The following is a 25188-nucleotide window of genomic DNA, read 5'->3' as shown; positions in this document are numbered from 1 at the left end:
GAAAACAGAGCACCATGTATTTTTTACATTGCACGAAATGTTCTGTCTGTAGCCCAGCATAAGAGCTAAATAACAACAAGCATTTGCAATGCAATAGGTCTCGCATTATTAAAGTTTGAGCTATTGTCATTGCTAAATAATATAAGACGAATAGCTAAAACTTTAGTAATGCGAGACCTATTGCATTGCAAATGCTTGTTTTAAAAATACCACAGACCTACTAGAGGATTTATTTTTTAGTTGCTCTTAGGCAACGCTTCATCTGGAGTAACATGTGTATAACATAACATGTTTTTGTAAAGTGCACGTTCACCCAGAAGGGTATCATGATGCTGAATAGCAGAGGTTTATTGTTACCTAACTCAATGGTACTCATATTATCAGCCTCAGAAGGATGAAAGGCTGAGGGGACCCGCCAGGATTTGAACCTGTGGCCATGAGGTCGGCACAGGCCTCTACAGTGGAAGTGTTAGTCCCCTAAGCCACCAGACCTGCTAATAGTAATGAGGAAAAGTCAGTCTCCATGCATGTTCACTTCTTGGTCTCTGCCTGGGATGTTCCGCCAAAATAGGTGGTTCTGCCACATTTCCATTCAATCCTTTGCCTCTAGTTGGACCATAACTCTTGGGAGAGCGGATTCCAGTGGCTTAAGAGGTGCCCCCTCTAACTAATGTATACAGATGTAACCGGCTGCAGGTCATTCTCTATATCAGTTCAATCCTTGCCCTGTAAGGAGAGGCCTAGCCCTTAGCGTGGGCTTCCTAAATCTCGATGCCAATTACATTCTTGTTATTGTAGCTCAGGAATATCTTTCAGGAGGTAGGTAGTATAAGGGTATAGATTCAGTCCAGTCTCTTTGCCCATTTAATCTATGGCTTCTCTGCAGGAAGGTCAACTTGAAGGATCGAGGGTGTGATGTATTTCCTTGCTACTAATCACTGTCTTTGCAGCAATCATATTTAAGGGCAAGATGAGATCAGCGTTTACAACCGCAACCATTCCATGACTGGCCTCTCCCTGAAGGGATACACTTTTAAAGGTGAACCATTCAATATGAAGCCCCTCTGTAAGGGATGACGTGTAGAGATGAAAGGCCTCTATATACAACCACGCTGTCAAATTAACTTCCTGAAGACCCTGAGCCATGCCAGAAGTAGAGGCACTCTGGATAAACGCTGGTTTACTGTAAATCCTTAATTAGAAATTACGCACTTGGAATGAAATAGAGCTTTTATTTCACCTGACATTTCACTGCAGGCTCTAAAACGGTGTCTTTCTTGTTGAGGAAACGCATTAGAGGTATGTGAACCAACCAGACCGCAGACTGGCCGCTGGAAACTCGTAATGACTTATTGTGATGGGCGCCTGAACTGCAGTGGCAGGAATGTGCATGGGGCAGAGCTCTTATGCTCACCCTGAGGTGCGAGGGGGGAATGTTCCCAAGGAGCTGGAACACCATTAACTTGGTAGCAGTGGAAATGTGCGAACGTGTTCTGTCCGGTGGCTGTAATGTATGCACTATCGGCAGTGGCAACGTTTATTCGTGCTGCCTTTATGCTGTGTTGCTTGAAAGCTCCAAGTTGAAACAACGTCGTTTGTTTTAGAGGAACAATTTATGCGGTTTCAGTCTCTTTATTTTTATTAGTCTGACGAATTGTGTTGCATGCAGGCGCGCAACACCCATTGGGCTCACGGGGCTTTCAAGGTGTGCGACAGATTGTTCCTGGGGTGAGAATACCTCAGTCAGATAAACAACAAATGGGCCTCTTTGTAATGTATTGAACTGGAGGCCCATCTCACACTCCAATGACCCATGACATTAGAAGAAACTTTAATTTCCCCTCTCATCTACAGGAAAACACCATTCCATGTGTTAAGGTGCCGTTGGAAACATGTCCATACTCTCCCTGTGTGGCTAGGCTGTGCAGAAGTGGATTATTGATTACAAAGGGTGGTCGCTAAGGCCTGTGTTTCGTATCACACTATTCAGTGAACTCTGGCAGATTTGTGTTGCCCTTTATGCCCTTCCACCACGCGATTGGACAGTGCATATTTTGGGATCAGACCCGTGCTAGAATAATACACTCAGTGAAAGAAATGTATTTTTCAAGAGTTCCGGGGCAGGCAACCCGTTAAAGCCGATATCCAGGACACCGCATGATTGTTTGAGAAATGTACCAAAGCAGAATGTTCTAATAGCTGAGAAAGTAGTTGCCTTATCAATGGAGGCCAACGCTTGCTGTCCTTACCCTCAGGGTTCTTGATATAACGAGCGTGACTGTATCAGCAAGTGTCTGAAGCAGCCCCTCTGCTGCTAACACGCCCGCGAGCGGTGAGAGTGGTGCACGCGCCACTGCGACACACGTGACAGCATGGCCTATTGGTGTCTATTACGCGCACCAAGCGCGTAATAGACACCAATAGGCCATGGGCGGAGCAATGCGCCCGCCTGTGGCCTATTGCGTGCAGTCTTTCATTAAAAGATGCATGCAAAGGCCAGTAGCTGCCCACAAAAGGAAAAGCACACGCACGAGCGTGTGCGATTCCTAGGGTAGCTCTGTTCAGTGAGCTGAAGCAACGTCTCACAGGGTTAGCAGCTATGGATCCCGGTGAACACAAAAAAGAACTTGGCTCCCTCTGTTCGCGGCTACGAGGGTAGCTTACAAACCCCGTTTTTCAATTACTAAATGCCTCGCGTTGCGCGAGCACTGCTGCGCAGTGCAACACGCAGAGCGCGAGCCCTAAAAACGCGTGCCACCTATTTGTCGAACAAATGAGTGGCACAAAAATAAGTGTGCTTTGTAATGTGTGCAAAGCAAAATCAGCCTACTACGTGCAGTTAGGCCAACATAGAGGAAAAACACACAGTGGGCCTATAGCAAATACATGATAAGAGAGCAGGGGCTGAGGAGGAGTGGGAGAGCAGTAGTAAGTAGGGAGAGGCCGAAAAGCAAACAGTCCCTCGTGCAATGGAGGCAAGAACTTCATGGAAAGTAGAATGACACGGAAACAGTCCAAAAGGAGTGAGAGAGCCAATAGCCTGCAGGCTAATCTAAGATGAAATTGACCATGTCTAAAGCCAATGGATGGAAGAGATAGAACACAAAAATGCAATGGTGTGAAGTGGGCAGACCCAAAGAAATGAAAATGTAAAACCCAACACTTAACTAGATGCGATATTTGTTCAAGTTTCAACAACTTTCATATAAATTCTGTTGCTTAGGGAAACCATAACTACTCTTGTTTCATTTAAAAGGTGTGCTATTGCAAACCAAACTTCAAACTAAAAATTATGTATTGATTTTTACAAAACAAATCCTCTCTGTCTTCCTTCGAGGAAAATCTTATCTTGCAACCTACTGGATGCCAACATAAGTGTTGGAAATGTTGATGAAAGCACTGCAATCCTAATCACTTTGGAGGATATACATTATGATTATGGGCTCCAGCACTTGGCAAAAGAATTTGTGTGATTGTGATTCTGGACAAATCCCTATTATACCCAGTGCCTCAAACTATTAATATATTAAGTATCAATCTCAAAAAAAAAAAGCTTGTGCATGGGGTAATATCTTAACTCTGCCCTTCCTTTTACAACCTAGTTTATGTAGCAGTTTCAAACATATCTCACACCACCATGTTCTAGGTAGAGCACCTTATGTTCGGCTCAAATAAAAAAAGTTAAGTGTAAAGCATCGGGCTGCTCCTTTAAGCATTGCTATGTAAACTAGCTAAAAAATAAATGACAGGTTTTGTTTACTATAATCAACGTAACACTTTTTGTAATACTATGTTAAAAGCTATTACTTACACACTTTGCCAAGACATTTTTTCGATACGCTTTCACTCTGCAAAAAAACAAAGCATGATTCCATGTTACTATTCATATTTGTTGTTCTATGTGAAAACGTTCTCGTTGACAGTGAGAAACAAACCTCGCAAAAAAATATGCTGCAATGTTTAGCTATCTACTTTAACAGTGCTGTACTCAACACACCACTCTTTATTAAAGTTCACAAGATGATATCACAATATTGCAATGCATGAGCTTTAGCGCAAGAGCTCCCATGGTCTAGAGCATTTCATTTAATTTCTTTTATTACTTATCAAATTCTGTACAAAATAACTATTGCGCAGCAACTAACCATTTAACAGGCTGTGGTGGAAAATATAGACTAGGTTATGGAGTTAAGAGTGGAAAATTGTAATATTGACTTAATGCAAAATAATACCTAAGTGGGTCATACGCACAAACATGGAAAATGTTATTTGTAGAAGTTCTCACCTCAGTGGCGGCTCGCAGAGTGAGTGCTGTGGGCCGGGGATGCAGTGAGCACAAGGTAAATAGTTTCATTTATTTATTCACTTACTTCACTCCTGCCCATCGTATGTCCGAGTCCACTATCCCCCCACCCTGCCCCTCCCCCACCACCCTGCAGCACTCCCTCTGCGAGCCGCCACTGCTGACCTGCCTTGTACAGGTGTAGGAAGTTAGAACCAGTCTCCTGCACAGAAACCTTAATGCAGTCTGCCTCTGTAGAAATGCAATGATTTATGGACCATTTCCACTTAGCCTTGTAACAGGCACGAGTTGTGGCTATCACACTTCCCGCAGGATACCCAAACATTTTTCCGGAAGATTGAGGTAGCTGAACTCTCGGAACACAGTTGCCAGAGAGGTGATCTGGGTGTCAGAGATCACCTTGATGCTGAGTGAGAAGGTCTGGTCTGACTGTAACCTTCTCGTAGGAACTGATTGACATCTCCATGAGCACTGAATACCAGGGCTGTCTTGCCCAGGTTCGTGACACTAAGATGAGCTTGCCTCATCTTTTTCACCACTTACAGGATGCGAGGGAGAGGTGAAAAAGTGGACATGCATACCTGCAAAATACCTTGAAAAACATTAGGAGGGGATTAGAGAGTCATTCAGGTCCTCCCTAAGTAAACATATGGTAAACATATGGTGTGCACTTCATTAAGTGGGCTGAAAAAAGCTCACTCAGTGTGTTTGTGTGTGGACGACTTGAGCTCTAGTAAAAAGCTAACATACTGTGTAGCTTGAGCTAAGAGAATAAGCATTGGTAATGTAATAGGTCTCGCATTTGTTTGAGTTAGAGCTATTGGCATTATAAATGGCAATGTAATTTATGGATTGGATTAGTTAGTTGTGTAATTGTGTGGCAGGGAGTAGATTTGGGTAGTGGAATTGTGTGGCAGCGTGTGCTTTGGAATTATGTGATAGTAAATATGTGGTATTGAGGTGTAATGGAATTATGTGGAGTGGGATTGTGTGTTATGGAGTGTTATTATGTGGGATGGTATTTTGCGTTGTGGTATGTCGTGGAGTTTTATTATGTGGTGTGCTGTTGAATTTTGTGGTATGATGTGGTTATAAATAAAGTCTGTGGCAAGCCACACATTAGCAGCAGAACCTAAGGGGCAGGTCTGTTTGGAGGCATAGCCAATAGGTCTTTGCAATGCGAGAACTCTTGGTTTTGCCAATGGCAATGTCTTTTAGCCATGTTATGGTAGGATCCTATTCCTGAAATGTGACTATCACTCGGTAGAGAAGCCAAGGACTGGATGTGCATGTGGTTTGTAAGTTTTTATGTCCTACTGACAGACACAGTGAGAAACTCATGCTGCCTTCAGCATCAACTTTATAGCTCTGAATTGTACGCAGTCATAAACCTCCACCTGCAACCTGAACCCAGAGAGGTGGAGGCCACTCAGTTCAAAGTATGAGCTTTACAAGAGTCATATGGTGCATGACGCATGAGAGATGCACTGAGTGATAAACCAGTGAAAGACTTGATATTAAAAATGGCGATAAAGTCTGCTTTTAACCGGCTTTGGAAGAATTTGAAATCCCCAGAACAAATTATGATCCAGCAAGTATGCATTGCACGTAGAATTTAGCTGAGAGATGAAGTTCTTTTAGACATAGGGTTTATGCAAGCTTTAATTTCCAGTTCCCATCTTCGCCTGAGCGGTTATTGCGCTCCCCATAGCACAGTAATGACTAACCGTTTGTTATTGACTGCAACTCTTCAAGCGATGGAAAGGAAAAAGCGCTCCTGTCTACCTCCACAGAATTTACTAAACTCGCCTTCTCCTCTGGAAGATGGGGGCTATACAGTCCTCCACATGCCTCCGTTGTAACTCTGATGACGGGTTGTTTCTTCACACCATCTGGAGCTGTGGAGCACTGCAACACTTTTGGTCGGGCGTGCTGTCCTGCTTGGGGCGTGTTGGCGTGGGACATCCCGGCAGACCCTAGACTGACACTTCTCCACAGCAGAGACGATATCGGGGAGAACAGATACAAGAGACACCTCCTATTCCTTGGCCTCACTTTAGCCAAGCGAGACATTGCGCAGCATTGGAAGGCCTCTTCTCCCCCCGGGGTGGCAGCATGGAAATCGGCCTTCGATAAATGTATGTCGGCTGAAGTGGTGGTGTTTCAGGCACGGGGTTGCCCAAAAAAACATGGGAAGATTCAGGCCAAGTGGGCAAAATACCGGGGAATTGACCTGTCTCTCTTAACACAACCAGCGAATCAGGACCCTCTTGAACGATTGATTATCAATGACTCGCCAATCTAATGTGCTAGCTTGCTATGGATGCGGAACTAACCTCCTTATTGTACAACTATGTATCACTTCTCAAGCGAGGGGAGGGGGGGGAGGGGTGAAAGGTGGGTTGTTAGGTCTGATGTTCTGCAGACCTCCTGGAGAGGATATTTCCATTACCCATTGTTTCCATTATTCATCATGTGCCTATATGCCGCTTATTGGGTTTCGCCCACTTGGTACTATAGAATCCATGAAATTTGTTGTTAAAAAAAAAAAATCTCCTCTCTAGGCCTCGGGGGGGTGGGGGGGTCGGGGGGGGGAACTAGCTCCTTCAACTGCTGAGTCCCAGGGTGCAAGGGGGAGGCGTGGTCAACAAGTATAAAGCGCTGCCTTGACCCCATGGCGCAAAACACCTTCACTTCTTGTGCGGCAACACTGCCATTTCTTGCTTCTCTGCCCTAACACCCTGGTGGGACTGTGTGCAGTGGCGGATGGTGACAGTTGAAAGTGGTGAGGTGTAAAAGTTCTGGATGATTGGCCTGTGGTGACTGAACGTAGCGAGCGAGCCCAACTGTCATTAGGGGGGTTCAGAGGCTTCTCCCCCCTGGAAAACGTTTAAAAAATAGTGCGCAAAATGTGCATTATCTATCAAATTTGAGTAAGCAAGCATGTTAAAGCAATTGTGAAAGTCCAGGCTCAAGCCAGACACAGAGAAAACTGTCCCACTCTGAAATTACGTGTGCACTTTCTGTCCATGCCTCATACATTAGATCACCCTTGTAAGGGCAATCCCATAATGGCATGCCTGTTTATCAGCCCAAGTTTGGACTAGTACCTCCAGCTACACTTCACATTGGTTTACACCTCTTATGTAGTCATTCAACAAAGACCTCGACCAAGGCCCAGCAACAATCTGGACATTGTATATGTTCTAGGTGTAGATCATGTGCAAACTAGGTGCTTGCAGTGGCTTTATCATGGCACATCTCATACACTGAGAGGATACCGTCATCACTTAGCATGCTGCAACATCCATGCACAGAAATAAAGATAACACTCACAGGAGAAAGCTAAAACCATGTGTAAGAAGGACCATTTGTTTTTAACTAGCTATGGTGAAATCAAACCTAATCATATTGTATGGAAATGCAAATTAAATAGACTTTATAAATAACTTTATAAAATTACTTGACTGCTCTTCAAAGGTCATTTTTCCCTGCAACTGATTGTCCAGGTTCGTACCACTGACAGGAATTTAGAATTATTTCATCTAAGCGGGCAATGCTGCCTTAGCAGAGGGATCCTGCCCAAATTGCGCACACAGCATCAAGCGCAATTTTTCTAGTCTCAGCGTTAGCTGTTTTGTGTCACAGCCTTGGATGAGACGGGCTTGGCGTTTTTCTGAGGTATCATTAGCATATTTCTATCATAAGCTCCGTGGTCTTGCTAAAGACGTCGAGTTTGCTGCTTATCTGTCTCTCGCATCCGCTGCAATCTTTTAGCTTCACGGTCCCTCTGGCTCTTCACTTCCCTCTCTTCTGGGGCCTCACTGTCTCTCCTTCTTTATTTGGCTGTTCACTCTAGCCTCTGAAGCCTCACAAATACAGGTTAATACTGCCGCTGGACTGCTCATTTTGTGCATGCTGTGTGTGTGTTTTTCTATTAACTTCCTGTATGCCATACAGTTATTGCACACAAGCAAGATTCCAGCAGGGTAGACAGCATTGAAACTCATGCCGTCGGTATTCGAACTACTGGAAACATCGCTGATATTCTGAGTCCATGTGTGTGGGGTGCGGGTTTCTGGCCTCACTTTTGAAGGTGTAATGGTTGGAGAATCGAGCACCACACACAGCACAAACGGACGACTCCATGTCGTCAGAAAGACCATAGGACAGTCAAGGATTTTCTCCAACAGGCTACTGCATTCTGGAAGTTGTAGTCTTGATTCATTGTCATCCTACGGGGTCGTTAACCAATTATCAGGCACTGGGTGGCTGCTTAGGAGATATTGAAAAGCCGCTCTTAGCCAAGGTGGGTGAAAGTTCCACCCGCGGCCTGCACCACCACCAGGACAGGCGCACTCCACAGACATAGCGCATGGATGGGTGCTATGCTAACAAGATCGTTAAGTATAAAGTTGTGAACTTGCGAAGTATTTTAAAGTAAAATAAACGCCAAAATGTAGGAGATTGGTGGTATAGAAAACAAGGGAAACAGGCGGAGACTCCCTCACTCCTCCCACGTTCTCCCTCACTCTTGTTGAAACTGAAAGGCAAACTCGCCCGTACTGCAATAAAACAAGCAGTGCGCTGCTGGGCGCTAGGGAAATAAATTGCACAAAAGCATTTATGGGGCCCAGGGGCAAAATAAAAAGGGGGGCAATGCCCCCATGCCCAAATAAAGAAACCGCCCCTGACTCGGAGTCCCAGGGTGCAACTGTCTGCTTTCTGCACAGGTGCCGAGGGAGAAGGTGTGGTCAACGCGCATCAAGCGCTGCCTCGACCCCCGTGGAGCAGGACGCGCCCAGGCCAAGGACTGGCCAGTCCGCGCCCATCAGCCACCGGAGGGGGCTGGGCCACCCCTCTTGGTTCTCTGTGTTAGGACGTACCTTGCAAAAAGCTGCTTTCTGGTGGAGAGCTGAAAGTGGTGAACAGCTTCCTAGCCAGGAGGCTCTTGCTACAACACTGTCAATTAGGTAAGCAATTGGACCGACCATCGTTGGATCACAGGTACTTTGCAAGTTAGAATCCTCCTGTTTACTCATCGTAGTTCGATTGAGGTGGACTGGGTCGGACTGGCGTCTAAGCCTACATATCTTAGTTATTCGCGAATGAAGATAATTGCCACGAGGTCCATTGTCGGGACAGCAGCGGAAGTTTATCTTAGCCAAATAAATTGCGGTGGGCAAAAAAAAAAAAGAGAGACAAGGAATCATCTTGTGCCATAAAAGGTTTGCCCAGTCATTTGGAAAATTATCTATTGGCTAATTGCTACAGGCTTTTACAGCTTGGTGTTGTTGAGTCGTCTGATTTGTTTTATAATTAATTTATCATATTTGCTTCTTTTTTTAAAAGTTTTTAACAACCAACTTTCTTACAGATTGCACATATATAGAGGTCGGGGAACATGGCAGCGGGCTAACGCCGGCAGTGAGAGCTCCGTCCCGAGTTGGTGATGCCAGAGAACGCCGATGTGCCTGAGCCCGTTTCAAAAAGCCTTTAATCAAATTTAAATGCGGGCTAGTTAGGGCATTCTTTTCTCTTTCTGGGATTGAGCCCAGGGACCTGTGAGTATCCGGTGAGCACTAGGACCCAGAGGCGTGTGAGCAAGGTCGCAAACATCTACGGGGGCGGATGACGAAACTCGAGGCTGGGGAGAGTGGATTTGGCGTGTGCGGTGCAAACCGGGCCAGACTGTGGTGCAGAATTCGGGCGGCAGCAGCGAGGGCCTATCCTAGTCTCGCTACGACAGCGGTGAGCTGGTATCGGTCTGGAATCAGACGGGGGGAAAGAGACCAGTCCTGTGTTGCCGGTATATGTGTTACGGACGGGGTAATTTTCAAAACTGTATTGGTGGCTGAGGCGGCTGGGATAGCGGTACGGCCTGGCCTGATAGAGCGAGCAGGGAGTAAGGGAATAGACATTGTACCCAAACAGGTCCCCCCCAACACACAGGAAGAGTCGCCCAGCCTAAAAAAAAGATCGGAGGGGGGGGGGGGAGACCAGCTAGAGAGGAGGTGGAAAAAGTAGGTGGAGAAGCTCAGCTAGCTCCTGTAGTACCAAGGAGCAGATATCTCCTCCGCTCCCAACCAGAAAAGGAGTTGTTATATTCCGCTGGTGATTAAGCTGGGAGTCTGGTGCCTCTGACTCCACGTTAGAAAAGGAGAGAGAAGAGAGAGAGAAGTAAAATAGGAGAGATTAAAAAAAAAGCTCCTCTACACTAAAACCTGCTCCTTCACTTAAATCCTACTTTAAAATAATGGAGAAAGCCGTGTCTTCCTTAGATGGAATGAGTAAACAGACAGCAATGCAGCTAGTAATGCAGAAGTCCCCCATTTCCCAACCTAAGGCACCGGTTGCACTTCAAAATAAGTACGCCCCATTGCTATCTGACCCCGAGACCGACCTTGGCTTAGGAGATCTTCCATCAGTATTGGGGGTGGATATAGAGGGAGGTGCCACTTCTCCGCCGGCATTAGAGTCATCTTTGGAGCCCGTCTCCCAGCCCTTGGCTAGTTCTACCTGTAATCTCCCAGTGGCAGGCTCTTCGGGTGTACAACAGCAAAAGAGCACGAAAGTAACAGTATGGAGAGCCTCTTTCGATCCCTTCGTGAAGACTTACTGGCTAAATTACTACTGAAGTTTGAGATTTCAGAAGGAAATCAGAGAGATTGCCGAGAAATGTACTAGCCTCGAGAGTTGGATGACATCTGCACTAGGACTGAGGTGTTGGAGGGTGAAGTCGCTATTCTTTCCAGGGTTTCCCAAGCACATTCCAAAACTATATCCGAACTCAAAGCTCAGAATAGGACATTACAACTTGATATGGAACGCCTGGAGATCCATGCTAGGAGGAATAATTTGAAATTTCTAAAAATTCCCGAAGGGGCAGAAAATGGAGACGTGAAATCCCTAATATGTAATTTACTGAGAGAAGGTGTCTTAAAAGATAGGCCAGATATCGACCTCGAGAGTGAGATCCAACGGGCACATGGAGATCCTTTTCGGCGACATCCAGATAGGAATGCCCATAGGAAGATCCTGGACAATTTTCATACATAATCAGTATAAGAGCAGATCCTAGGTAGGGCTCTTGTCGATCCATCCCTCCAGATTGACTCCTCCAAATACTTGATCCGTTCAGACGTAGGTAGAGTCACGGCACAAAGGCAGTAGAAGCTAGGGTCCCGTATGGCAGACCTGAGAAGTCAAGGAGCACAGGTTATGATGAAATTCCCTGCAGCATTAAAGGTAGTGTGGAGGAACAAAACGTATAATTTTACCTCCCTACAGGAAGTTGATAGCTTTCTAGTTAGTATGAAAGAAGCTTAACACTAGATATTTTGCCCTTAATAGTGCTAGCTCCGAGAGATACGAAGGGTATAATAGTACAATAAAAAAAAAACACTAATATGGAAAATAATAGAGGGGGGAAAAAAGGGGGGAAAACCCACTATATGGCTATTTAGAGCACATAGGGGTAGATTAATAGGAACATTGGAATCCATATGTGCATGTATGAGCTATAGGTTTTCCCGACGCATAGATTGAATTAAATTAAGCTTTTATATAGCGCATCTGCCACCCTACGGGTATCCTGGCGCTCAGACTTAAAAAGGTCGACCTAAACACAAACCAGATCAGCAGTAGGAGCAGGCTTAAAGGTCAGTCCTGGAGAAGAGCCAGGTTTTCAAGCTCTTTCTAAACTCAATCAGGGAGTTAGCTTGTCTGATGTTCTGCGGCAGCCCATTCCATAATTGGGTGGCTGCCACACTGAAGGCCCTCCCCCCCCATCCTAGAACGCCTAAATCTGGTGGTCGCCAGCAGGCCTGTGCTAGAGGATCGGAGCAGCCTTTTGGGGTTATACCAGGTAAATTTCTCTTGTAGAGGGACGGGACCTAGGTTGTGCGCAGCTTTGAATGCAATACAAAGTGATTTGAAGTGTACCCTTTCCTTAATGGGCAACCAATGAAGGTCTCTCAAAGCCAGCATTGTGGAGGATCTGCGTTGTCTATTTAGCACCATCTTTGCCGCCATGGACTGGACTCTCTGCAACCCCTGAATGATGTATGTATTGCGGCGCTCCCAAGTACAGGGAGTTGCAGTAGTCCAACCTACTAAGCACTATATTCCTCGCTACAAGGGCGCGCGTATCTTTAGGGAGTAGTGGGAGGATATGACGTAGCATACGCATCAGGGAAAGGCAAATCCCCACAGTTTTGTTGGCCTGCGATTCCATTTGAAGGCTACTGTCCACCAGGACTCCTAGATTGCGCACTGTTTTAGCTGGAGTCAAAGGTTCCTCCTCCGGTGTAAGCCTGAACTCCAGGGGTAACTGTTGGGACAGTCTAGCCATAGGGCAATAGACCACCTCTGTCTTCCCTCCATTAAATTGTAAAGAATTACTCCTAAGCCATCCAGCCGTCTGCCGCATACACTCCTGGAATGTATCCATCAATACTGCTTGTCTCCCCTCAAGGGAGAATACCAACTGAGTGTCGTCGGCATAATTAACCAGGTCAATCCCAAAAGATTTAATTATGGGGAGCATGGGCTGTAAGTAGATGTTAAACAGGACAGGGCTGATCGCGGAGCCCTGCGGTACCCCATATTGCACTAGAGATTTACTGGAGGTAAAAGGTGTCAGAGTCACCATCTGTTGTCTTCCTGATAGGTAGGACCTTAACCATTTTAAGGCCTGCCCTGACACCCCTATACTCTCCAGCCTTCCCAACAGTATTGCATGGCTCACCGTATCAAATGCGGCTGACATATCGAGTAACACCAAAATGGTGTCACTCCCATTGTCAGCTCGCATTCGTCTAATACGGTCGCCAAGGCAGTCTCTGTGCTGTGACCTGGGCGAAACCCAAATTGGTCCCTATCCAGCAGATGGTTATCCTTCAGATAGCAAGAGAGGCTTTTGCTGACTACCTTTTCCAAGATTTTAATTGGATAAGGCAAAAGGGAGATGGGTCTGAAATTTGCTGGTGCCTTGGGGTCTAGTGAGGTTTTTTTTTTAACAGAGGTGTTACTACTGCTAGCTTCCATGCCTCTGGAACAGTTCCAGCTTCCAGGGATTGGCTGCAAATCTGTTGCAACCAAGGAAAAGGTCCTTGGCCAACAGTCTTCCAGATTTTGTGTGGAAGAGGATCAAGTGGGGAGCCAGAGGATACAGTATTGGCCAAGTTGTTAAAAGAATAGGCCGTGAGGGCGGGGAATTTGCCCAACGAGGTGTTCGCCTGGACCATTTCATCTGGCCTCCGGGCACAGTTGTCCGGATCGCTAGTATTCTTAGGGTGAAGATCTCCAACAATTTTTACAATTTTATCTTAAAAGTGAGCAGCAATCTCCTCACACAATTCTTGTGAGGCAGCTACCTTCTTGCTTGCGCCTGTTGGGCAAGAAAGTTCCTTGACAATTTGAAACAGAGCTTTAGTGCTGTTAGAAGCATGTAGGATGGAGTTAGCATAGAAATTTGATTTGGACTGAATAAGGGCCTTTTTATACATGGCTAATACAGATTTCAGGGCTATCTTATCTGGTACCGAATAGGTCTTTCTCCATTTCCTCTCAGCTTTCTTACATGTCGAGCGTAGTAGTTTTAATTCCTCATTGTAACAGGGAGCTGTGCCTTTCTTCCTATTTTTGAGGTTTTTTACAGGGATTACTGGGTCCAAAGTACTGGCTATGTGATTACAAAAGATTTCATAGTTCTCCTCTACAGAGGTGGAAGGGGAGAAGAGATTTACATCTGTGAAAGGCTGAGAGTTGTTCCTTCCCAGTTTAGCCCATTCTCTTCCTCTTCTATATGCTACTGGGCAGATATCATTGTTCCTAGGGCTGGGGACCCTGATCCTAAAATGGACCAGATAGTGATCCGTCCAGATTTGTGGCAATACTTCTATTACCTCTGTCTCGGTCTCTAAAGCAAACAGGAGATCCAGCACGTGACCCCCTTGATGAGTGGGTTGCTGAACCAATTGATGTAGGTTGAGGTTCAGACAAGAGTTCCACAAGTCTCTCAGGTGGCTGCCCAGGCTACCATTATCCCATAAATTGAAATCACCCATTATCACCAATCTAGAGTGAGTCAGGCTCAAGTTAGTGATGGTATCCCCAAAAATCCGGGAAGTGCGTATCCTGCCCAGGGGGTCTATAACAGATCATTCCAGTAAGCAGCCTACCTTTGGCCTCTTGCACTGAGAAGCCCAGGATTTCGATTCCTTTTACTTCGTCAATCACTAGTGGCACGAAATTTCAGTCCTCCTTAAAATAACCCCTACCCCTCCTCCCCTCCTCACAAGCCTGGGTTTATTAAAGACTTTATATCCCCCCGAGCAGGCAAATCCCATTTCTATGGAGGAATCAAGGCTGGTCCAGGTCTCCGTTAGAAAGAGAGCATCCAGATCCATATCTTCAATCATACAGCAAACTTCTGGATGGTGCTTAACATGGGATCTACAATTAATCATCCCACAGTTCAGGGGCTTGTTGGCCTGACCTATTTCAGGTAAATGCTGATTGTGCCCCCTAACTTCCCTATTACCTATTTCCAGCAGCTGTTCCCTTGAGTAGGCTGTCCTTCCTTGTTCTCTAAGGAGTTGGGCAGCATGGCTAGCACTAGGCGCGTCCGGAGCGCGGACGGGCGCAGACGGGCTTGCCTCTGGCGCGCCATCGGAGCGTCCGCTGCACACGCACGCTGCGCATGCTGTGCGCTTGCATAGCCTTGTCTAAATAGGCGAGCGAAAGCAGCCAGCCAGCCACTAGAGCGTAAAAGAAAATGGCGCTCACTGGTGGACAGCTCAACCCCACATCCAAGATGGCGCTGGTTATCACCCGGGAGCCTCGAGGGGGCTCGATTCCCGCTTAAGCAGCAGGTGAGGTGAAAATTTTTAATGTGCAAGTGAGGGGGATTTAAAAAGTCATAGGTCCACAATGACTTTACTAAAATTGATTAAGAAGAACAATTCGCCCGTTTTCGCGAATATCCTACCGCAGCACGGGTCAGCGTGAAGTCTATAATTCAGGTCTAGATACCTAGATTAGGTGGGGACAGGCATATTATATAGTTTATACACATTTAGTGGCAGAATAAAAGATAGGGACGGGGTTCTCAATGGCGACATGATCGCCAAAGCCCTAAGGGGGGGTTCCTCAAGGGGGCTGGTAAGGGGGGTGGGCAGGGGGGGAGGGGAGCGGGGTGGATAAAGAGAAAATGACTATAAAACTTGAAATAATCTTGAGGCGAATTTGGTTCAGGGAAAGTATTGGGCCTGGTACTGAGCCACCTATAAGGCGTCTACCTCTACCTTATGACCAGTATGTCTAATAAAGTTAAAATAATAAGCTGGAATGTTAATGGGTTGAGGGAAGGCAGGAAGTTAAATAGAATCTGTGAGTTTCTGAGCAAGTCAGGGGCCCACGCCATTCTATTGGAAGAAACCCATCTTGAGCAGCAAGAAAAAGTGGAAATACCAGAGGAGTGGCAATGATCATTCGGGCAAATTGTGGGATTAGGGTGGAGAAGTATGAGACGGATTACTCAGGTAGATGGCTGACTGCTTCTTTGGTCATAGATAATATGAAGGTGGCATGTGCAGTATATTATGGGCCCAATCAAGATTCCCGGAGGCCCTGTTGAGCCTAAAATCCAGTCTTTCTGTTATGAACGCACCGGTCATCCTGGGAGGCGATTTTAATTTAGTTTTTGATACTGGCTTAGATCGAACTTCCAGGGCTACCTTCTCTTCCCCACATAAATCAAAAAGAGAGCTGAAAAACCTCATGAAGGATTTTAATCTATTAGATGTCTGGAGGATTAAAAATGGTAAAAACAGGGACTACTCATTTTATAGTCATAGATATAGACACCACTCACGCATTGACTTCTTTCTCACAGACCAAGTCTTATTTCCTGCAGTCGTCTCTACCTCATACATTCCTGCTATATTATCAGAATACTCGATGGTAGAATTAACAATAAAATTCTCACAGGAGGTGCAAAGTAGACGGTGGACCCTTGATAGATCTTTACTCCTGCAAGAGGATGTAAAAGATAACGTGCTGAAACAGATAGCTGAATATTTCGGGTTCAACAGTGCCACCGCAACTGACCAAATTGTATGGGAAGCCTTTAAGGCTTATTTAAGGGGACTCTTCACTGCTATCATGACTGGCAGGAATAAGGCTAGGAGAAAAGCAGAGGAGGACTCCCTACTTAAGATAAAACAAAAGGAACAGCAGCTACAGAAGGCTTCATTAGATCAGCAGGCTAATTTGGTTGCCATACAGAAAGAGCTGGAGGGACTAAAGGCTAAATATCAGGCTAACCTGGACAAAATTGTTAAACATAAGTGGGATGCAAGCAAATTGCAGAATGTTTCTTAAGGAGAAAAATGTGGACGCCTCTTGGCATGGAAGACCAGGATGGATAGGGCAAGAAATCAAATTAGTGGGCTAAAAATGCATAGTACGGGGGACATATCATATGATAATGACCAGATCTCTGAAGAAGCTAAATTATATATGCAAAATCTATATACTGGGAATAGTGATTCTTCAAATCAAAGAACTGAAAATTGACTAAGGGGGCTTGATCTACCACAGCTAAACTCAGCAGATAGTGCCTTTATGAGTTCAGCCATCAAGGAGGGGGAGGGCTATAATCAGCTGAAAAATATGGCTAAAGGAAGGGCAGCAGGCCCAGATGGGCTTCCTATAGAGGTCTATCAAATAGGCTCTGATGTTGTTGTCCCTATTCTTACAACTCTGTTTAATAAAATACATTTGACATGTGAGCCTATCCCCCAAACTTGGTTGGAGGCTACAGTTACATTAGTCTTGAAGCCCAATAAAGACCCCCTGATCGTCGAGTCTTATAGGCCAATCTCGCTACTGAATACGGATTATAAAATCTTTGCGGGGGGTTTTGGCGGCGAGATTGGCCAAAGTAATTAAATCTGTGGTTCACGAGGATCAGAGGGGTTTTATGCCGGGTAGGCAGCTCAATGAATGGACTTTCCAGGCTATCGCCGCAATAGATTTTGCCACTGATAGGAAACTCCCTTTAACCATCGTTGCAATCGATGCCGCTAAGGCATTTGACCAAGTCAGTTGGTCATATCTCTGGGAAGTGTTGGCCGGATTCGGGTTTCCCAAAAATCTTATATTATCAATAAAAGCGCTTTATTTAAATCCTAAAGCTAAAATTCTGGTTAATGGTATTCTCACAGATTGGGTTCAAATATCTTGTGGCACAAGGCAGGGGTGTCCCCTTTCCCCACTATTGTTTAATTTATATATTGAACCTTTTGTTACTCAGTTAAGATCTGATGTATTGATTAAACCTTTTACCTTAGCCGAATTAGCATTGTATGCGGATTACCTTTTAATGTTCACCTCCAATTCAGTGGTGGCAATCTCCCGACTTTTTGACCAGGCAGAAGCCTTTGGTGAAATTTCGGGGTATAAAATAAATAAGGAAAAACCAGAGATCATGCAGTGGAACCAGGAAGTAGTACCACCTGAAGCTAAGACACAGATGATATACCTCGGAATACTTCTGGCACATGCTATTATAGAGGTACCTAAAATAAACCTTAATAGGGGGTATAAGGAAGTCTGTGGGCTTCTGCAGCGCTGGTTTGGTCTTCCATTGAACATTTTTGGGAGAGCAAATTTAACTAAGATGGTCATCCTACCTAAGGTGACCTTTTTATTTAACTCAATACCCCTAAGTTTTGGCCCAAAAGAAATAGCTAAAGTACAGGGAAAAATTGGATCTTTCATTTGGAACTCGAAATCTCCAAGAATCTCCTGGAAAAAGCTGAGGAGAAAACTGAAAGCAGGAGGGTTAGCATTACCAGGTCTAATAAACTATTGCCACTCATTTCATCTTAAAATTTTTAGATCAATGGCAGATAAAGCTGACACGTCCTCATTGGGTCGGTTATTTCAGGCGCTATTACAGGGCATTCCTCAAGGGCATGAATACTTCTTGTATAAGTTTGGTGATCCCTGATTTTATAAGAAGGTAAGGCTAAAGATCTTAAGGGCGGCTCTGAAGAATTGGGTATTCTTTAGAAAAAAGTTAGGAATCCCTTATTATGTGCCTCAGGCCCCGATATGGGATTCCCCAGGGACACCTGAATGTCTTAAAGATCAACTATCAAATCCCCTTAAAGTGGCAGGCATTACACATTGGCAGGATCTACAAAATAATTCACAGCCCCTGGATTGGGATTCCATTTTTAGGTTGACAAGAGGAACCCTTACCAGGTTCAAGTATTACCAGCTGTCAAGCTGGTGGGTAACCATACCATGGGTTTTTGATACATCTAATCCCAAGCTTGACCTGGTAAACAGAAAGGGGAGGTGGAAAAAAGAGGTATCCTTTTGGTATGAGGCCATGCTGGAGTCAGACGAAGTCATAGAACAAGAACTCCAAAAACTCAGGGGGGGGGGGGGATAGTGGATTTGGAGTATGTAAACTTAAAGGAATTGTGGGGAGACTCTTTTTTGATCAAATTTATTTTATTGGCATCAAGACAAAACAATGCAATGGTAGGACAGCTACAGCTCGTGTTTCTCCTCATGCCCCCCTCGCAGGACCCAACCGGAGACATCCGGTCTCCAGGGGCAGATGCAATGAGTCCATGTATGCTGGTGAAGGTGGCCTCCGTCGCTACGATGCCCATTAGAACTCCCGTACCCACTCCCCTCCTCTACCCACCCGAACCCACACTAGCCCTACTCTTGAACTACCCTCTTCCCCCCTCCCCCCTCCCTCCGGTGTGTTCCGTTGTGTGAACTCTAGTGATTCACCTAGGTCTCTTCCGTATTTTCTTTTCTCTGTCACCTTGTGGTTTGTGAAACTCGTCCACCAATCTGAGGACTTTAAGGTACCTTGGGCATGTAAGTTCATGGAATTCGTGGGATAGCAGCGCCACCAAAGGCGACCATATCTCCCTGAAGGTGTCTGAGGTTTGTGTAAGGGAGGCTTGGATGCGCTCCATCCCCATTATATACCATAGTTTGTGGAGCCATCCAGTGTGTGTGGGTTTTCGTGTGTTGCCCCAGAGTGAGAGGATGTGTTGCGTCGCTGCCCCCATTGCCAGCCCCATTTGTTTCCCCCGGATTGACTTGAGCGGGAAGGTCAGTTTGTTAGGCAGGCCCAGTACTGCATATGCGGGGAATCGGGGGATTTCCGTTTCAAAATATAGATCTATGTCCCGGAGTACCACCTCCCAGTACTCTTGCACTTCCGGACATTCCCAGAGCAGGTGGATCATGGTCCCTGTGTGTCCGCAACCCCTCCAGCACTTGGGGTCCCGGCTGGGGTTACTCTGGTGTAGCCTCTCCGGGGTCAGATGCCAGTAACTGGCCACCTTAACCGCGGACTCCCTACTGGCCAAGTTACGAGCGGTGTGGTGTGCCCGAAAAATAACAGATGTCTTGCCATTCCCTATCAGAGAGCGCCCGGCCCAGTTGTCTCTCCCATCGCCTCTGCCCTGCTGACCTAGTCTGTGGCACGGGTGGGGTCAGTAATTTATACAATTCTGTAATTGCCCGTTTGTCCTCGGATTTGGTTAGGAGCCACTTCTCAAAGGGCGTGAGGAAGCGGCTCACATGTGGGAGTGTGTCTTTGTGAGTAAGCCAGTGTCTCAGCTGAAAGTATTCGAAATTATGTGGGTGATCTATCTCATTTCCATCTCTGATCGCGTCTAGTGTCATAAAGCCCTGCATGTCAAATAAGTCTCCGGCCGCGCGGCACCTAGATCGTCGCCACTGAGGGAAGGAGCCTGGGACCAATCCCGGTGGGAACGCTGGGTTGTCAAGTAGGGGTGTCATCGGCGACGGAGACGTGAGATCCCTAGCTACCGCCACCCACACCTGTAGGAGTGTTCTGGTGACGGGGGACTTTCTGATGTATGCCTGTCTGTCCCGGCGTGCCAGAAATGGGATTCTCCAAAGTGGCATTCCCGCCATCGCTCTGTCCTGAAACAGCCACCTTTTCTCCGAGACTGGCCTGGACCACTCTAAAAGATAGCGCAGCTGAGCTGCTTGAAAGTATCGTTGCAAGTCGGGGACACCCAGCCCTCCTTCGGCGCGCACTTGTGTAAGAAGATCGCGCCGCATCCTCGGACGTTTACCGGCCCAGACGTATTGCTGGATGACGTCCTGAAGCTTTTTAATCATACCTATCGGGGGGTGACCGGGATGGTCTGGAACAGATAAAGCACCTTCGGTAGTAAGGACATTTTAACGGCCGCTACTCGGCCCACCACGAAAGCGGTTGTTGTCGCCATCGGAGAGTATCCCCTCTGATGCGCGTCTGGGCCGTCGTAGGCGTCAAGTCGATCCCCAGGTAGGAAAGCACCACTTGCTCTGATAGCCCCCTTATCTGGTGCGAGCCCCTGGTGGCCTGGCGAGCATTACTCCCTAGAGGGAGGATCACTGACTTTCCGACATTCATTTTGAAGCCCGATACCTTCCCGAAACGCTCCATTTCCTCCAAAAATGCCGGAATCGAGACCCTAGGGTTGTCCACGGCGACTAAGATGTCGTCCGCGTATAAGCTGATGGTTTGTGCTTCGCCCCCGAAGGTGATGCCCTTGATAGCCTGATTGTCCCGTACCCGTTGGGTGAACGGTTCACTGTAAGGGGCGAATAGTAACGGCAAAAGTGGGCAGCCCTGCCTCGTGCCCCGTCGAATATTAAGCGGTTTGGAGCTCGTCCCGTTTACTTTGATCTTTGCCTGGGGTGACGCGTAGCAGCTCGCCACCCAGGCCCTAAATCTCTCCCCTAGACCAAATCTCGACAGTGTCCTGTCTAGGTGGATCCAATCCACTCTATCGAACACTTTTTCAGTGTCGACTGATAGAAGGGCAGCGTCCGTAGCATTGTAGTGGGCTTTATCAATCACGTGCATCAGGCGCTTGGTGTTGTCTGCGCATTGACGGGAGGGTATGAAACCTGCCTGATCGGGTTCAATTATGCCTGGGAGACATGGCCCCAGTCTCACTGCCAGGATCCCTGTAAAAAGCTTCAGGTCGATGTTAAGTAGTGAGATTGGCCTATATGCAGCGCACTGAGAGGCGTCTTTACCTGGTTTCGGCAGGACTATAATGTCTGCCTCGAGCATCTCTTGCGGGATTGAACCCAGTTCCTGGAAGGAGTTGAAAAGTTTCGTCAACACTGGGCCGAGGAGGTGGCAAAAGGATTTATAAAAGCCCGCCGAGTACCCGTCCGGGCCCGGTGCCTTAAGTGGTTTAAGACGTGCGATGGCTGAGATTACCTCCTCCAGGCGTATGGGAGCGTCCAGTGCCTCTGCATTTGCGTCATTGAGCGCCGTCACATTAGCTTCACGCAGATACTCCTTCCCCGCCTCATCGTCCTGGGCAGGGTCAGCCTCATATAGCCTGGCCTAGAATGCCCGGAATGCCTCCGCAATGCGGTCGTCCTCATATAGTTCCCTCCCATTTACCTCGCGGATGACAGGGATCTTAGACCGGATCGTTTTTGCTTTAAGTTTACTGGCCAGTAGGCGTCCCGTCCTGTCCCCCCCACATAATATGTGTGTTTAAGGCATAATGCTGCATATTCCGCCCTATCTAGGTCAAGGCTCGCAAGCTGCGCTCTAGCTGCCTTTAATTTGCACCAAATCCTGGGGGCCCCTATCCGGCAGTGCACTCTCTCTAGCACCTGTGCTGACAGCTCCTGGCGCCTTTCTTTCCGTTCCTTATTGTCCGCGGCCAAAATCGCCATCAATTCCCCCTGACGACGGCCTTTAGTGCCCCCCATACCGCTGTCATGGCCACCTCCCCCGTGTCATTTCGGCTTAAATAATCCGTGATGCTCTGTGAAAGTTACTGTGTGACCCCTTTACGCATAAACAAAGTCTCGCGGAGCCGCCAGTTACCTTTGTCTGATTGCATACGCGGGACCTGCAATTGGAGTACTATTGCCTCATGGTCTGAAAGGGCCGCTGGGGTAACCTCCAGATCTTGTATCATGGGGGCCAGATCCGTAGAGCTAAGAAATTGGTCTATTCTGGCATATGTACGGTGCACGTGTGAGTAAAAGGTGTAACCTGGAGCTGTGCGGTGTATCTCCCTCCATGCGTCCAGGAACCACCTGCTAGTGAGCCAGCTTTTCCCCTAGACAGAGAGAGCTCCAGAGTCGCCGAATCTCTGTCCCGACCTGTCCACCACATTATCCATAACCAGGTTTATGTCCCCGCCTATTAGTGTGTACCTCGAATCTGTGCCCAAGGCCTCCGATAGCGCTCCCTTAAGAAATGTCTCTTGTTTGGTGTTGGGAGTGTAGATGGACCCCACTGTCAACGCCAAGTTTCCAATAAAAACAGTGTGTGCAAGTAGTCTGCCTTTGATTTCTGCAACTTTGTCTCCCACCCGGCCCTTGAAGTGTCTAGCGAAAAGGATAGTCACCCCGGCTTTCTTCTCCGGGGTGGATGAATAGAACTGATGTGGGAAAACTCTGGACTTCATGCGGTGCCAGTCTTTGGCCAACAAGTGTGTTTCTTGAAGGAGGCATATTGCTGCCCCGGAGTTCTCCAAATATGAGAGTACTGCCCTTCTCTTGATTGGATTATTGAGTCCTTTAACATTTAACGTTGAACCTGAATAGACTCGTTAGCCATGTGGAATTATTTGCCCCACCTCGCTCTTACGCTGCCCAGGTCCGGAGCCCGCCGAGCTCCCGCTCTAACTGCTTTGGTGAAAGGAAGACACCGGAGCCCACCTCCCCTCCCCAAAACTTCAACCGAACCCCCCCCCCCCCCTGGAAGTGCTCGAATGTCAACACCCTCCCTTCCCACCCACCCCTCCCTTCCCACCCACCCCTCCCCTACCCCAACTGTGAGTCCCCAACTGGTGAACATTGTCCCAGGCCTATTCAACAATAGTTCAGGCCTGTGGTAGAGTTTCGAGTGAAGGGAATGCGTGGAAATGTCGGCTCTGAGGCCCCCCGTTTCCCCCCCCCAATGTAGCGCTGTGGTGATGCTTGGCCAATCTCCTGCTCTCGTCCCTTCACGAGTCTGCGCCCGTGTCTTTGGAGAATACTCGTATTGCTGCCGCATGTTCCTGCGCCACTGTTTCTGGATCCGGTTTGGGTCCCTTCTTGGCCGCGCGTCTGCGCCTCACTCGCTGCCAGCCGTCTCTGGACATTTGTGAAGATGTCGGCTGCGTGGGCCGTGGCTCTGTCTCTTCGTCCGAGGTGTCCCCTTCATGGGGGATACCCAGCAGGTTGCATGTATCCCGTAGTGACTTTAATTGCTGAAGGGATCCGTTCCATTTAAATATAAGTCTAAACGGGTGGCCCCAAGAGTACGGGGCCCCATTGTCGCGCAGGAAAGTGGTAGCCACCTTGAAAGCTCGCCGTTTCTGCAGAGTAATTGCCGACAGGTCCTGGAAGAGCTCCACCGTGTGACCCCTGAAGCAGACGGGTTGTGCTTGACGTGCCGCCTTCAGGATGCGTTCTTTGAGGGGGTAATCAGGTAAAAAAGCCAGAATGTCCGGGGGAGGAGCAGGCGCCCTACGTGGAAGACCCACTCTGTGGGCTCTATCGATACGTATCACAAAGTCCTCGTTCTCCTTCAGTATGCCCCGCAACAGTTCCTGCAGGTATAGTGTAACGTCCTCCCCCTCCGCTTTAGACGGCACATTTCGAACCCGAATGTTATTGCGTCTTGAGCGGTTCTCAAGGTCCTCAGTGTATGCCTGCAGGTCCATTTGTTGGTCTTGGAGCCTGATGATTTCCTGCTTCAAGATGTCCACCTCCGCACTCCTAGCATGTCCCGTGGTCTCCGCCGCTTCCACACTTTCTCCAAGGTCATCTATGTCCCGACGCAGCTCCTTGTATCCTCCCGCCATTTCTTGCTTGAGGGTTTGAATGTCTTCTCTCAGGGAGGTGAAGAGGGTCTCCATAAATGATTTCGTGACTGGGGCGTCCCCTTCTTCGCGGTCTTTCTCTTTAGGTGGCGCCGACGATGTCGGTTTGTCCGGGCTCTTGTCCCCCTTCGATGATCCCTTATTCAACATTTCTGGGATGGTGTGTCCCCCCTCCACGATTAGAGTTAGCCATTCTCCTTGGCCACGCTCCCTTCTCACGCAGCTTCTTGATTTTTAGTTCATGCCCGGTCTTCGGCGGGGCCCCGCTGGTGGTCTCTCCATCCAGGCTGCTCCGGATTCGTGGCTGAGTGTGGCCGTGTAGGGCTCTGTGCCGCTTGTATGTGTGGGCGAGCTGGGGCCCAGTCTGACCCATGCTGGGGCTTGGTTGTCTGCCCCCCGAAATGCCACCCCTGGGCACTCCCTCTGGGCGCTCCACGCTAACTCCTGGGCATCTGGTCGCCCCCTGTCGCGGTGTCACCCTGTCCCGCCGATCCGGCCCACGTAGGCACCCCACTAGCTGCTCCTTCTACCACCTCGTGTCCCCCAGAGGGCCCGAAAGCTAGCCCCCGGGTCGCAGTTCCAGGAGCTTCCCCGTGAGCCCACGGCTTGCAGCTGTCGTCCGGGCCACCGTGATGTCCGATGCTACTAGTGGCGTCTGTGTCACGGTCTTCCGTTAGGCCTCTCGATGGGTTCCGGTCACTGGGCGCCAAAGCCGGTGGTCTGAGGGTGGTGTGAAGGGCCCGCCTCGCAGCCCCGCTTATGCTGCGCAGTGTCTGGGGGACCCAGGGCGTATCAACCGCCGGGGACTCGGTGCGCGTCCCCCGAGTAGCACCCTATCCCAGCCGACCCTTCCACGTCTTTTGCGCTCCTTACAGTGTCCTGCCCCTATGGCTCCCACTCTCCACGCACCCGTGGTGCCCTCTGGACTGCAGCGTAGGCCTGTCTTCGTTGCTGCGCCTGAGCCCCCTCTGGTGC

The 25188-nt window shown here is 47.9% G+C and overlaps 1 protein-coding gene and 1 pseudogene across 2 annotated transcripts in view; both read right to left on the bottom strand.

Annotated features, from left to right (window-relative positions):
- The window catches only part of GUF1 (GTP binding elongation factor GUF1), a 313519-nt gene that overhangs the window by 12561 nt on the left and 275770 nt on the right, over nucleotides 1-25188 (bottom strand). For both annotated transcript variants that reach the window (XM_078678240.1, XM_078678239.1), the window contains exon 17: nucleotides 3812-3848. In XM_078678240.1, coding sequence (XP_078534366.1) covers nucleotides 3812-3848 — 37 coding nt within the window. The remainder of the gene's footprint in view (nucleotides 1-3811; nucleotides 3849-25188) is intronic.
- LOC144821945 (zinc finger protein 821 pseudogene) lies at nucleotides 7732-8313 on the bottom strand (annotated as a pseudogene).

Source organism: Lissotriton helveticus, chromosome 2_2 (assembly GCF_964261635.1).
Source record: "Lissotriton helveticus chromosome 2_2, aLisHel1.1, whole genome shotgun sequence".
Lineage (NCBI taxonomy): Eukaryota > Metazoa > Chordata > Amphibia > Caudata > Salamandridae > Lissotriton > Lissotriton helveticus.
This window is presented reverse-complemented; position numbering and strand designations above follow the sequence as displayed.